This window comes from Telopea speciosissima, chromosome 4 (genome assembly GCF_018873765.1).
Source record: "Telopea speciosissima isolate NSW1024214 ecotype Mountain lineage chromosome 4, Tspe_v1, whole genome shotgun sequence".
NCBI classification, from domain to species: domain Eukaryota; kingdom Viridiplantae; phylum Streptophyta; class Magnoliopsida; order Proteales; family Proteaceae; genus Telopea; species Telopea speciosissima.
In genome coordinates, this window is record NC_057919.1 from 19212642 (window position 1) to 19226679 (window position 14038).

At 37.2% G+C, this 14038-nt stretch overlaps 1 protein-coding gene and 1 non-coding gene across 2 annotated transcripts; one reads left to right on the forward strand and one right to left on the reverse strand.

The window, feature by feature from the left end:
* Positions 1-68: 68 nt before the first annotated feature.
* Positions 69-141, forward strand: TRNAR-UCU. Its single transcript has one exon. It is a non-coding gene; the product is annotated as a tRNA-Arg (tRNA).
* Positions 142-8937: 8796 nt separating this feature from the next.
* LOC122659662 (heat stress transcription factor B-4-like) lies at positions 8938-10211 on the reverse strand. Its single transcript, XM_043854761.1, has 2 exons — positions 9941-10211; positions 8938-9821 (listed from the first exon to the last, which is right to left on the reverse strand). Exons 1-2 carry the CDS (start codon positions 10187-10189, stop codon positions 8946-8948), a joined length of 1125 nt encoding a protein of 374 aa, XP_043710696.1. The 5' UTR covers positions 10190-10211; the 3' UTR covers positions 8938-8945.
* Positions 10212-14038: the final 3827 nt, after the last annotated feature.

Sequence of the window (14038 nt, forward strand, 5' to 3'; positions counted from 1 at the left end):
TAGGGTTTTGGCGTCTTTATAATTATTATTATTTCTTAAATAAATATATTAACCATGTCTACCAACAAGCGCCCGTGGCCTAATGGATAAGGCGTCTGACTTCTAATCAGGCGATTGTGGGTTCGAGTCCCACCGGGCGTGATTGTTCAATTTTTTGTGTACAACTTTCTTCTTTTACGTTTGGCACGTGTTAATTCTTTTGGTCTGAAAGCTCTGATTCGATACCGATTGGTTAAACCATGATGTTTGGCAAGGTTGGAAATGGTTTCTCAATGTTTTTTTCTTTTTTCTTTTTCTTTTTCTTCCTGTGGTTTTGCAAGACAAGTCTAGATCATGACCCCAATGCATTATAGAGACTTCTAATTGCTCTTTTTTGTTTTATGGGAATAAAAGGATATATTAACTGAAATAGCTAGGTTACAAACCGATAGAGCTAGCAGGATAGCCTCTATCACTACATTATCTAAGCTGAGCAGAAGTGAAATTGTTTGTTTTTTCAGCTAGGTCTATATAGCTATTAATAAAGTTTCAGGGAATGGTACGAGAGTTTGTAGGACTGCATAAATTGCAGAGATCCTTGTTCCTGAAAACCACTTTTTTAATCTTAATGTTCAAAAACTTTGCCATTTGCCAACCTTGTAAAATTCCAAAAATTTCAGCTTCCTGTTCATCCTTTGATGGTAAGATACCTGCATCTGTTACTATACTCCTGCCATCTATCAAAATATCAAAAGTCCAGCTGGTTATATTAGAGACTGATTCATATATTCCTGCACCAATTAAACCAGGCAATTTTATGTTGAAGTTAGCTAGTATGGTGAATCATAGATGGTCTGTGTGTGATCCAGAAAAGATATTTCCTTGTTGGAGGAGAAATATGCATATCAAGTATTCATTTCGTTAAATTGAGAATAACTAGCATCGGATTTGCCTTAGTAGAGCAGAGGATGACTTTGTTTCTCACCATCCATATGAAATAACAAATTAAAATGAAGACAGAGAAAAACCAATTTAGAGATTGTTTATCAAAAGCTCTCACGCCCATAAGAGATGCACACAGATGGCTGACTGAAGGAGCAAAGAGATACTCAGTTCTTAGTCCAAGTGGGCCAGAAGCCCAAATGTGGTCCAATCACATGATAAGAATAGATACCAGAGTGATTCATCTTTAGAACCACATAAAACACATGAAAGCTCAACAGGCATCCATTTCGAAATAATGGTTCTGACGAGTAGTCCTGCATTTAAGACACGTCAAAAGAAAATTTTAAATCTTGGGTGAATATTAATTTTCCAAAAAAACTTCCACCATTTGGCCATAAGTGGAGGAGGAGAAGTATTGTTCGAATGAAATTGGCAGCTAGCTTTGTAGAGAAAGATCCTTTAAAGGATAGGGTAAAACACCACTAATCCTCCCTATTTGAGAGATTAATTTTTTAAAATTATTGACAGAAATAGGAGAGAAACATGATTGTAGCATTAATCTATTCCAAGAATTATTAGAAATAAAATTGTGCACAGAATTAAGCTAAAAATCATGCTTCATGATGTGTGGAAGAAACTCATCTGTGTTTGATGGTACCCAAGGATCAAACCAGCTAGACGTGGATAGACCATTGCCTATTTTGCTGAACACCATTCTCTTAAGATTAGGAAGAATAGTAGCAATGCTGTTCCAAGTCCAAAACCCCCTTTTGGTGAGGGTTTTTGGGTAAAAAATAGTGGAGTTTGGGAAATATTTTGCCTTTAAAACCTTTGCCCAAAATGAATTGGTCTCATTTATCAATCTCTTTCCTAACTTAAGGATCAAAGATTTGTTTTGAACCTAGGATTTCTTGATCCCAAGTCAGTATTGCAGCCAATTAGGTGTCCTTCTTTCTTTTCCTTCTTGTCATTATTCCAAAAATGAAGGAAAATGAAATCCAATTCTTTGCATATTTTTGTTGGGAAAAGAAAACAGGACATTAAGTAAGACGGGGTAGAAGTCAGGATAGATTGTATCTAAATTTTCCTTCCTTCATATGATAAGCAATTAGCTTTCCAAGAGGCAAGTTTTGATCTAACACAGTGAATAAGGAAATTTAGATCCTTACATTTAGATCTAGAATGACAAAGTTTGGTGCCAAGATATAAAGAGTCAGAAGACATTTCCTTCATTTGAAAGATGGAACAAAATCTTTTCTGTTGACACCTATGGATATTCTTACTGAAAAAGATTTCACTCTTAGAGAAGTCACATTTCCTGTCCAGTAACATATGAGAATAGTTTCAATAAAGATTTGATGGTCAAAAAATCATCACAGGCTCTACAGAATATAAAGGTATCATCAGCAAAAAGCAAATGTGAAATCTCAGGAGCATTTCGAGTAATTTTGACACCCTTGAAAAGACCAATATCCCTATAAGCATCAGGATACGAGAGAGGGCTTCCATGGTGAGGAGGAAAAGATAAGGGCTAAGTGGACACCCTTGTCGGATCCCCCTAGAGGGAGTTAAAAACCAAAAGCACTGCTATCAATTTTAAAACAGAATTTAGAAGAGGTCATTAGGGCATTAACCAGAGAGATCCACTCATTACTAAACCCCTAAAAATTTAAAAGGATTTCCAATAAGTTGCCATTTCACTCTATCATATGCCTTCGACATGTCTAATTTAATTGCAGCAAACCCAATTTTTCCTTTTTTCTTGTTGAGATAATGAAAATTTTCCTTGGTAGTTGAAATATTATCAACCCAATTTGTGGACCAGGTATGAAGGCAGCCTAAAAAGGTGAGATGAAAGATGGGAGTAGAGGGCTAAGTTTGTTTGTTAGAAGTTTGGCAACAATTTTGTATGATTTATTACAAAGGCTAATAGGTCTAAAGTCAGCGGGTGAGACACCATTTTTCTTTTTGGGGATCATGCAGAGAAGTGTATGATTACACCCTGGATGACGGATTTTAGTTTGAAAGACAGATGTTACAAAAAAATTCTATGTCCTTTCAAATAACATCCCAAAAATGATGGTAGAAACAGGTTTGAAAACCATCAGGTCCTGGTGCTTTGAAAGCACCAATGGCAAAAATAGTAGCCTTAATTTCTTTCAAGGAAGGGGAGGAAGTTAAAGTAGAATTCATTGTGTCAGAAAAAACCCCTAGGGAAAAGGCATTCAATGAATGATGTGTCCAAAGGATTGGAAGTGAGGAAGATTTTCCCCATATGAGAAGGAAAAAGTTGGGTCATTCCTCTAGGATAGCTTTCAGAGTTCTACGGGGCGGATGGAATAACAGGATGTTGCCAGACTTGGAGCAGGAACATTCTTACTATAAGTGTAGCAAAATTTCATCCGATGTCAAGAAGCGTTTCAGGACCTCTTTACAACTATTCCTACTTGGTCATAATGGGAAAACAAAATAAAAGGAATTTCATAACCAATATAGCCCTACATATCAAATAGTTCACACGTTCATTGAATCTTATGCAACATTGAGCTCATATTACACTAGGGTTTAAAAGAACGGGATTAGGATCCAGACTGGTCCGGGCTGATTTTGTTCTAGATTGAGTCATGATTTCACTTTAAAAAATTGAAGGAGAATAGATTTTTTCACTACAACACCCCTCTATTTCTCTCACTTACACATGTTTCTTTCCCTCCATGGCTCCCTCCCTTCCTTCCCTCCCTCGCTCCCACCACCTTGAAATGACTCCCTTACCCCCTCAAAGGGAGGAAAAGAGATATAGACACATAGGGTGCTAGCTTACAATATACCGATAGCATACCCAATCTTTTTCCTAATTTTTAGGGGTGTCAAAAAAACCCGACCATCCCGACCTAGCCCAAACCAAGCGGACAGTGCTGGGTTGGGCCTGGGGATTAGGAAGGATCAGGATGGGTTTCATAATTGCCAGGCCTTGGCATGGCCGGACCAGCCCTGGCAGGGCCAACCCGATCCTGTAGTAATGTATTATATTCTATATATTAATTTTTATTATATATATTAATATAATGCCATAATATATATTATATATATATATATATATTATATAATACATAAAAAAATGGGCGGAGGCTTTGTTAAGTGGGCTTTGATATACATTAATATATTCTACCAAAAAAAAAAGAAAAGATATACATTAATATATATCAAGTAGGCTGGGGCATGGTAAAGTGGGCCGTGTTGCCATGATGGACTTTGTTAATTTTACTATTCAATGGGCCATTATGGTTGGCCCGGGCATGGGAAAACTCTGCTAGGGTTGGGCTGGGCTGAGGGTATATATGGCCCTTGCAGGGTTGGACTGGGCTCGGGTTAAGGCCAAGCCCAGACCAGCCCGGCCCATTGACACCCCTACTTATGATGACCAAAACAAAAAAAAAGAAGAAAAGAGAAAGAATAAGCTAAATACTTGTTGATCACCAGACAAAATAGAAAAATTTTAAAAAGGGAGCAAAAATGCATCTACCCAAGCACAAAGTTAATTAAATTTAATGTCATGCCCATTACCTTGTAGTGGTCCTATACAATTTCAACATTCCTTCTCATCTCTTGCTTCCTACTATATCACTAATTTTCAAAAAATATCCAAGGTAAGACCTATTAATTCACGTAATTTTTCAAAAGGAGGGGAGAGGGGAGGGCACTATCCTTCTAACAATACATATTCACTGTTGAGTCATGAAAAGTCCTAGAGATACCCTCATAATTTTTTTTGTGGGAAGAAGATATCTACTTGGTGGTGTTTTCTACATCCTCTTACAGGGCACCGTGAGATAACGTCTCTGGCCCCAGGATAGATACCCAGGTGTGCTCACCCATTGGCCCAGACGCTTGTGTAGAGATCATGCGACCAAGTCGAGATCTCTTGCCCAATTTTTATATTTACTCTACCAAGCCAAAATCCTTTAAATATGAATTATCCTTTAATTCATCATCAAAAGTACAAATGTTCATTTCAGTCCAACCAATTCTACATCATAAGGAATCACAACACGTAAAATAACCTCTCTTTTTTTTTTTGATAGGTAGTAAAATAACCTTTATTAAAAAGGCTGTGAGCTTTCCAACAAATTAACAGTTCCTTGAAAAAACCCAGCTGAAATTCTTTTCACCCTTAACATTTTATCCATCAAATATTTTATTCAATTTAATTATCTTATTTTTTCTTCTCAATAGAATCTAAATTGAATTTGGATTTTACACTGATTTTAATAGAATAGTTTCCTTTTAATTGTTTATGACCTGAAAACAAAAGCTACAACTATACACAAGAAATTGGAAATTTGACAGTGTAGCATGTTAGATTCCATAATCCCAAAATCTACCTAGAATAAGAAATACAATTAACATTGATAAAATCAAATACAATGCGTACTTGAAGCCATGAAGATGAACTCCAACAAGCCAAACGCAAGAACGAAATTGGAGCTTCTCCCCTACACAATCTTGATTGCAATAGAGATGAGATCTATATAGCTACGATGTGATTTTGATGAAAGTGTAATCACACAAACCACACACCAATCCCAAAAGGTTAACCGACTTTTAGGACCGTGGAATAGTTGCGATGTTGTTACTAAGGTAGAGACCAATCACATACAACCTTAAGCCTCCTAACCTACCATGGAAAGGCAATCTTATTTAAATTCATTTTCTACTAGGCCTTATTAAAGATTTCATTGATGCTAGGCCCAGGCCCAGGCCCAATCCAACATACCTTTAAACATACACGAACTGATTAAGTGGTGAACTGTAAGTAATGTATTAAGGTCACTTCATATTGACCATACGAGTAGATGAACCAAAGTCATGGTGGATACCAGAATCTTTACAGGTAACAACTAACAACAGCTTCAAAGCAAAGAGAATAAAGAGCTACTCTGCAATCAAGAAAATGGCAGACCAGATATCCATATAGGGGTCCCCCACTACATATAAATTGCCATAATAAAGGAAACTTCTTGTGCCACAGTGAGTAATACTTTTTGTTCTCCTATCAGTAACTTAACCTCCAAGAAACTCTAGATACATTAAAGATCTAAACCAGCCAATTTTAAAACAAATATTCGGCCCATTCGAGGCCCACCAGGCCCATTGTTGGAGTCTATGAAGTAAAGCTCCTGTTTGGGTTCTTCTATTCTCTGTCTACCCTACTTCACACTCAGAAAATTCTTTCAGCTTTACTAACACCAGTGGATTAACAACTATAATGAGACTTTGGCTTTAACCTTAATCTTATTATCTTTAATGGAAAGAACGAAGTCTATGGTCCAAGGAAGAGTGAACTCATGCTCTATGACTCCATTCTCTGAAGAATGTTTAATGGGCCTCCTGTGGGCCAATGACTTGGACTTCTCAGTCTTTAGGTTCTATCACTCTGTAGCCCCCTCTTTCACAAATTCTACTCAGCCTATTATCACACTGGCATGGCCCATAATTTTCAAAACCAGACCGGACCGCGAACCAAAGAGTTTCCCAGCAACAAATAGGGTAGTTCATAAAAACCAAATGGTTTTAAAAAACAACATGATTTTGACCAGTTGTAGAAAAGGGTGGTCCTTAGGGTGTTATTGGTGAAACCTGATCTCAGTCCAGAAAGTGCTGAGGTGATTCTTGGGCGGGTCGTTTTGCCTTCGAATCATGCCAGAATGGTCAAAAAGTGCATACACCAGAGTCATAGGCACTGTTTCATGTAGAGCTTGTCGAGATCTTCAATTTGATATGTATTTCGACATATGTTGGTTCAATTCAAATTAGACCGGATGAATCTCTAGGGGCAGTTCTGTATTTTCTGGGTTAGGGTTTTCCTATATAATGTTGTATCTCTTTGAGAAATGAGAGATTGAAGGTTTGTATATTTGCTTCACAGCAGTAGTAGAATCATTTTATTGCTCAACCGTAGATGTAACCTTCCTTCTTAGAAGTAAACCACGTAAATCTTGTCTTGTAATTGTTCTTCTCTTTCTCACCATTTTGGGCATTGTTTTTGTAACAATGGGGACTGGACCAAAAAAAGGGTGTGGTTCCTTTTACCGGTTCGATTGCCGGTTTGGTCTGGTTTACAAAAAAGGTGCAAGCCTATTTAGAGTATATACTTGTAATCCCCTTTTTTAAAGAAAGTTAAAGGAAGTGAAAAAAAAAATTCAAATTCCCAAAATACTCCATAGTTCAAGACGGCTGTTGCGCAACACACTTTTTAAGTAAAACAACCATTTTCTGATGATTCCTGAGAAAGTTTTAAAGCACTTTTACTCCAATCTGCTCTGAGCCCACCTTTACATTTTCACAAAGCCCACACACCACCACACTCTTATGACTTGTGACTTTCTCCCTCCCTTCCCTATCCCTATCCCTATCCCTATCCCTTTGCCTTCCCCTTTCCCTTTGGGCCTTGGAGACTACGTTTCCTACTACATTACACGTGCGATTCCAATCACGTGCCAACCCCTCCAAAAAAGACAAAAGTGCAAGGCTACGGTTATCGAAGGTATCAAACTAGGGTTAGGGTTTTTTTTTTTTTTTAGTATCTAACAAAATGATTGCACGAACATACTATAATATTTTATTATTATTATCACTTAAAGGGTTCCACAGATATTCTATTTGAATTTAGAACCTAATTTACCCTTTTTCTTTCTTTTCTCACAGAAGAAGAATCTACCCTTTTCCCACACTGGAATACCCTTCTTCTCTTTTGACTTCTTTCACCTTCTCCTCAACTACTCTTTTTTCATGGATTTAAACACTTTTGCTTTGGCCAAATGGGTGATGAAATGAAACTTTAAGAAAAGAATAAAAAGAAAATAAAATTTGGAGAGAGAGAAAACTTAAAAGGAGTAGTCAAACTTTCCATAGTAGTTATGTTGTATTGGGCATTTGGGCTGGCAGAGAGATTGAGAGAAGCAAAGGAAAGCCGTAAAGAGACTGGTCTTTGGGCAAAGTAGGTTTCTTATCTAACAGTCAAGAGAGGCACTCACTTGGAGTAATTGAAGGTAGAGAGGATTGGGATCTAAAGACAGTTTTGAAGGATTTGATCAGAACCATCTTATACTTAAAGTAGGAAAATGCAAAGGTTTTCGTTGCTTCAGGGAGGGCGAGAGAGAGAGAGAGAGAGAGAGAGAGAGAGAGGATTGGAGTAGGGTTTGATAGAAACGTTTCAAACCCATAAACCCTATATTGTTATAGACAGTCAGAAGAAGGCTTCCCTATATTTCGTTGTCATTCCAATACTCTCTCTTTGCTGGTTTCTTTCGTATACTAACAGTTTATTTTAAACAAGAAAGGAAAGATTATAAGCGATAAGATAGTTCTTTCTTGTCTAAAAGTAGTATAGGTTTTACTTGAAAATATTGGTAAAAGATAATTAAATTTTTACAGACAAAAATTATGATCAGGTGTCAGCTACTTTCATTTCTTTTTTTCTTCACCGTATTAATTGGCAGTATAGGGTGTACGTATCCCTCCATTAATGTAGAGAAAGAAAGAAAGGCCTAGAGAACCAACCGTGAACATCTGGAAAACTTCTTCTCAGCCTTTTCAATTCCTATTGAGTTCAGAAACAGAAGAAAAAGCTACACTGAAGTTTTTATCTTTCATTTCAAAAATCTGTAAAAATCACATTAATGTAACTGAAAAACCCAGCATTAATGAATAACTTGTTACTCATTGTTACAAACTACAAACCCTAACTAAGAAAAAGTAATAGCCAAAAAGACTGGAAAGAGAGAGCAATGGTTTGTGGATGAATTATCCTATCCTTCATAATCATTCCTTCTTGCTTTGTTCTTCAAAAACCAACCAACCAACCAACCTGCATTAATGGCTGAGGGGGAACAAGAGAAATCATCATATTCTTATATACAGAGAGAGAGACAGAGAGAGAGAGAGACCCACATTCCCACACTAACTCACAGAGAAACCCACACACAGAGAAAACAAGATAAGTAAATGTAGGTGGGGGGTAGCTAGCAGGGAGAGGAAGGCAAGAGATTTAAACCTAACTCATCATTGGACAACACTAAACGAGTTTTGTTGGTTTCCATAGTTGTGGGTTCTGGGTGTAATCTCTTCTTAGATTGAAGAGGGACTCCAAATAGCTTCATTAATCGACTACTACTACTACTACTACTACTACTATTGTTGTTGTTGATTGGTTCTTGAGAGTCACTCAGTCCAGTTCTTGATTCTTTCACTTGTTGAGCTTGTTTTGGTGTTGGTGTTGGTGTTGGTGTTGTAGAGTGATGATGACATAACCCAAGCAGCTGGTGAAGAGGCTGGTGAAGAGGCTTCTGAATTAAGCTTTGTTGTGTTGTGATAGATGAAGAAGCTGGAAGGTTATTGTTGTAGAGAAGAAGATGATGAGAAGAAGGATAAGAGTTGCTTGGAGTAACAGGTCTCACATGGTTCTGAACAAAGTAGATAATATCACTGTATAGCTTCCTCATATGAGCTAATTCCGACATAAGCATGGAGTTGCTCCGCCGTAGTCTCTCGTTATCCTCTGATAGCGCCGTCACTGAGCTGCTGTTACAGACACCACCACCTGGTGCTCCTCCTCCTCCTCCGCTGGGAGATGAGAGTGGCGACGAGTCACACCAATTGGCTTGCTCATCTGAGTCAGAAGGGGAGATGCTAACTCGGTTAGAAAATGGAAAGAAAGCAGGTCCACCACCACCACAACCGATCTGCGAATGCGGGTGATGGAGATTATGGTGGTGGTTGATGGGGATATGAGGTTGAGATGTTTTTCGCCGATGAATCTCACACAACAAATGCTTCTCTCCTTTCTTGAAGAATTCATTAGCGAACTCCCACCGGTCAGGGACGATCTTTCTGAAACCCTATTCAGTATAAACAAAATCAAATCTCTTAAAGTTAATAATTATGAAGAAAGAGAAGTAGCTAGAGACTAATTAAAGAGTATGTATGTATGGAGAGAGAGAGAGAGAGATGGACTTACATAAGTGTTGAGCTGACGAACAAAGCTAGAGAAGTTGTTGTGTTTGAAGTAGTTAGGGAGGAGATCACGAGCGAATTCAGGTGGACGCCATACCACAAAGGTGGTATCGTCTTCACCCCAAGAAACGATGTGATCGGTGTTGGGATCGTCGACTAGTTGGTAGGTTTTGGTGAGGAACGGTGCTGGGACTGATTTGTGTGAGTCTAGGGAAAGCATTATTCCCTCACAATTATCCAACATCATAGCCATTAGCTTCTTCCGCTGCAACTCAAGAAGAAGAAGAAGAAGAAGAAGAGGAGGAGAGTGTTGAAGCAATCGTAGGTTTAATTTTTTGTTTTTTGGTTCCTCGATTTTGTAGTGAGAGAGAGAGAGAGAGAGAGAGAGAGAGAGAGAATATGTGTCTGTCTGTCTGTCTAGGACTGTGAAAGAGAGGGGATTTTCAAGACAAACCCGTGACTTCTCTCTTTCTCTTTCTTTTTCTCACTTCGCTGGCTAGATCCCGCGCCACACACAACCATTAATAAAAAACCTAGAAAGTTTCTCTGCGTGTACGGTTCCACTATATAGATGTGGTGATATAAGCCAACAATAGTGAATTGATTATGTTACCCCTATTAATATATTTTCGTCATTATTATTTCTTCATTTGTTTTAGGGTTTTTGGAATTTTGCCTTTTATTAGGGTTTTTTTTTTTTGCAATGAAAATAGAAAATTGGTTCTCAATTTGGATGTCATTGATTTAATGGGATGCAGAAGAAGAAGAAGAAGAAATTCAGTTGGGATTGTAATATATATTATGTATGACATCATCTCCTCATTTGTCAAGTTTTTAGTCCAAGGAGACCTCTTGACCTTTATCACATGGAACATAAGTTTGACAATTGTTGAAGAATCCTGAACCTTTTTTCTTGGATAGTAAAGGTAATGATGATGTACTTTGAAATTAGAACTAACAAAGTTTGAAAAATTATACAAGAAAATTTTTTAATTAAAATATTTTGAAAATGTAAAGTAAACATTAAATCAGTTTAGTTTTACTTATCTAAGGGGTAGGGCGATTTTTAACACAATTTGGACAAAATTATACCTTACATTTCATATCTAAACTATGATTAACTTAGTATTTACTTTGATATATGTAAATTAAACTAGTGATACATAATATTTCATCCATTTATCCCTTTTACTTCATTTCATTTCAAACAATAATTTATAGGAGTCTTGTTAAGGGTATTTTTGTCATCATATAAGTTTTAAAATTCTCTTAGTACAATTTTTTTTTTGATAATTATCGGTTTTATTTATGAGAGAGAGAGGATATGCTAGCGGTATACCGTAAACTAGCACCTTATGTGTCCATCTTTCTCTTACTCCTTTTGAAATGACTCCCTTACCCCTCAAGGGAAGAAGAGAGATATAGACACACATGGTGCTAGCTTACGATATACCGCTAGCATACCCAACCTTTTCCCTTTATTTATTTATGACATTTTTTGAAAATCACAACACAGACCTAAGTTGTCCATTTTCATGGATTATTTTCTTTCTAAAACGTATGGTTCTATTCACAATATTGGTAACTATGCATGGACTTACACAAGATACATGTCAGTAAAAAAGGATTGTCTCTCATTGAATTAAACAATGAAATCTTCATGGTTTTGAAAAAATAATATACCCTTGTGATAATAATATTGGAAAAAAGCTAGGCACGCCACCAGGGTGTACGCCCAACATACGCCATCCTCTCTCTTCCCTTTTTGGAAAAGATCCCAGAGCCCTCCAGTGTTTTTTTAAATTTTGGTAAAATCTTGCCATCCTGTGTCAAGCCATGTGAATATGTGATTGATGTATGTTAACTTAACGAAAACTGGCAGCATGCCTAACATTATTCCAATATTATTTTTAATTATTTTTTTGATAATGAATGTGAGTGACAGGAGAGGGGTTTACATGTATATATATATATAGATAAAAATGTATACATAATGGGGAGCTAGGAGAACAGGGACTGTCTCAATAAATTGGAAAAGAAAAGAAATATAAATGAGGATGTGGATGTGGATGTGGGTGTGAGGGACCGAAGGAAGGTGGGGGGGGTGAGGTGAGGTGAGGTGTGGGTGGTTTCACATCAACCGAGTAATGCCCTCACTTCATTTTGTAGCTTTGCCCTTTCTTGTTTTAATCCCCTCCACTCCCCACCTTCCCCCCAGCACATTCCCCAACTAAGAATCCCCATCATTTTCTACTTGCAGATATCAGCAAGCTTACATCGAAGACTGTGATGGGATTTAAAGCCTGTCGTCATGACATTTTCCTTTCTTCTTCTTCTTCTTCTTCTGCTTCTTCTTTCTTTCTTTCTGTTTCTTGTAATCTTGTTCTTCCAATCTTCTCTTCCCTTCTTCTTCTCTCTCCCTTTCTTTCTCTTTCTTCTACTGTATATTCCAAACTTCAATATCAAATAGATATGCTCTCCAGCCACTGCCTTTACTGACTTATCTGTGACTTTAATTAATTACCTCTTTTGCCCCTCTAATATTTTATTTGGCTCGGCTTCACTACACTACACCCCATTTAAGCCCATACCCATATTGCTTACACTCTTTACAACACACCCTCAGCCTCAGCCTCAGACCTCAGGTGATTGAATTATTGATCCTAAAAGTTTCATGTATAACCGAATATGCAGCTTTTTCTTTCTTCTTTCTTGTAATACTCCAAGACAAAATAATATAATTCCCATAATACCCATCTCTCTCTTTCTAGGTGGGGGACATTACCTGGCCCAAGGCAACACATTAGAAAAATGATGACTAATTATTTCACAAAGATACCCAACTGATTATTTTGATCATAGCTCTATGATGCCAATTATTAAAGGAAAAAGATTAAACTGTACTGACCACCCTCAAAGCTAGCTACAACTCTTTTTTTTTTTTTTTTTTACCACTTCCAATGAAATTTGAAATCTTATGTGAGTAATCATTTTTAAGTTATTCCTAAGACTTTTCCCTTATACACTAATCAACTTTCCTTTTGCCCTGTATACTATCCCTATTTGTGTGCTGCACCAAACCATGTTCCCCAAATTTTGGAAGAAGAGAAAATACATAAATAGAAACTCATTTTAATCTCTTCACCTTTATTAAAATATAAAATGAAATTCAAATGCTAAAGTGGGAATTTATATTATTATTTGAAAAAATGATTACTACATCGTCGTGTGCAGGGAATGTTCATGTACGTGAGCATACGTGAGTGACTCACAACCGTTCAGATGGAATTCATTTTGTGAGAATGTTCCATCTGAACGGTTGTGAATCGCATACGTGAACATTCATCCCCTCGTACACCATCGGTATCATGTGCATTTTAAATTTTTTTTCTTCAGGACATTGATCATTTTGTATAAAAACCGTGTGACGCTCCTTTCCGTATGACCACACTTACCCTTATTAATATAAAAATTTTAAACCCATCAACCTAAAATATAGGCCAACAACCACCAAACTCCCCCAACAAAGAGACTTGCTTACTTGCATGTGATAATGTTTTTTAAGGAAAAAATGGACATGTCAGAAGTTCAGGTCCCAATTTTTAATTGCAGTGTACAATTTTACCCTAAAACTAAATGGGACCACCTTCCAAATCTTCCTTTCGATACCCTTTTCTGTTCTCTATTAGAATTTCTTCTTCTGCCATTTTTTTTCTTTCTACCACCTTCCTTTCTTCACAGCTCACGCCCTACAGTCCACTGCAGAACTGCAGAGATGCAGCGGCTGACAAGGGAACAATATTGATGGGTTTTTGTTTACACCATTCTCGTGATCCTCATTGTTTTATGTATCAGTACCTATTTTATGTTCTTTAACACTACCACTCCCCCCACCACCACCAAGCTCCTGCTATGCAATGGGTGCATCTAGTTACATATATGAACATTTATATCTAGAACATCCGACATACAATCCGTGCCATATAATAAATGTCTACCCACATCCACAAGTCCACACATATCATGAAATCTCAAACTTCTCTCTAATCATGGATTAATTACAACTTCATTTCGGTCATTAATGACCCAATATAGATGGGGC

Bases quoted from the DNA above. Each gene is read 5' to 3' on its own strand.
- LOC122659662 (XM_043854761.1), bottom strand. From the start codon at position 10,189: ATGGCTATGATGTTGGATAATTGTGAGGGAATAATGCTTTCCCTAGAC. The intron at 9,822-9,940 runs GTAAGTCCATCT...TATACTGAATAG, and splicing joins TTCGTCAGCTCAACACTTAT to GGTTTCAGAAAGATCGTCCC.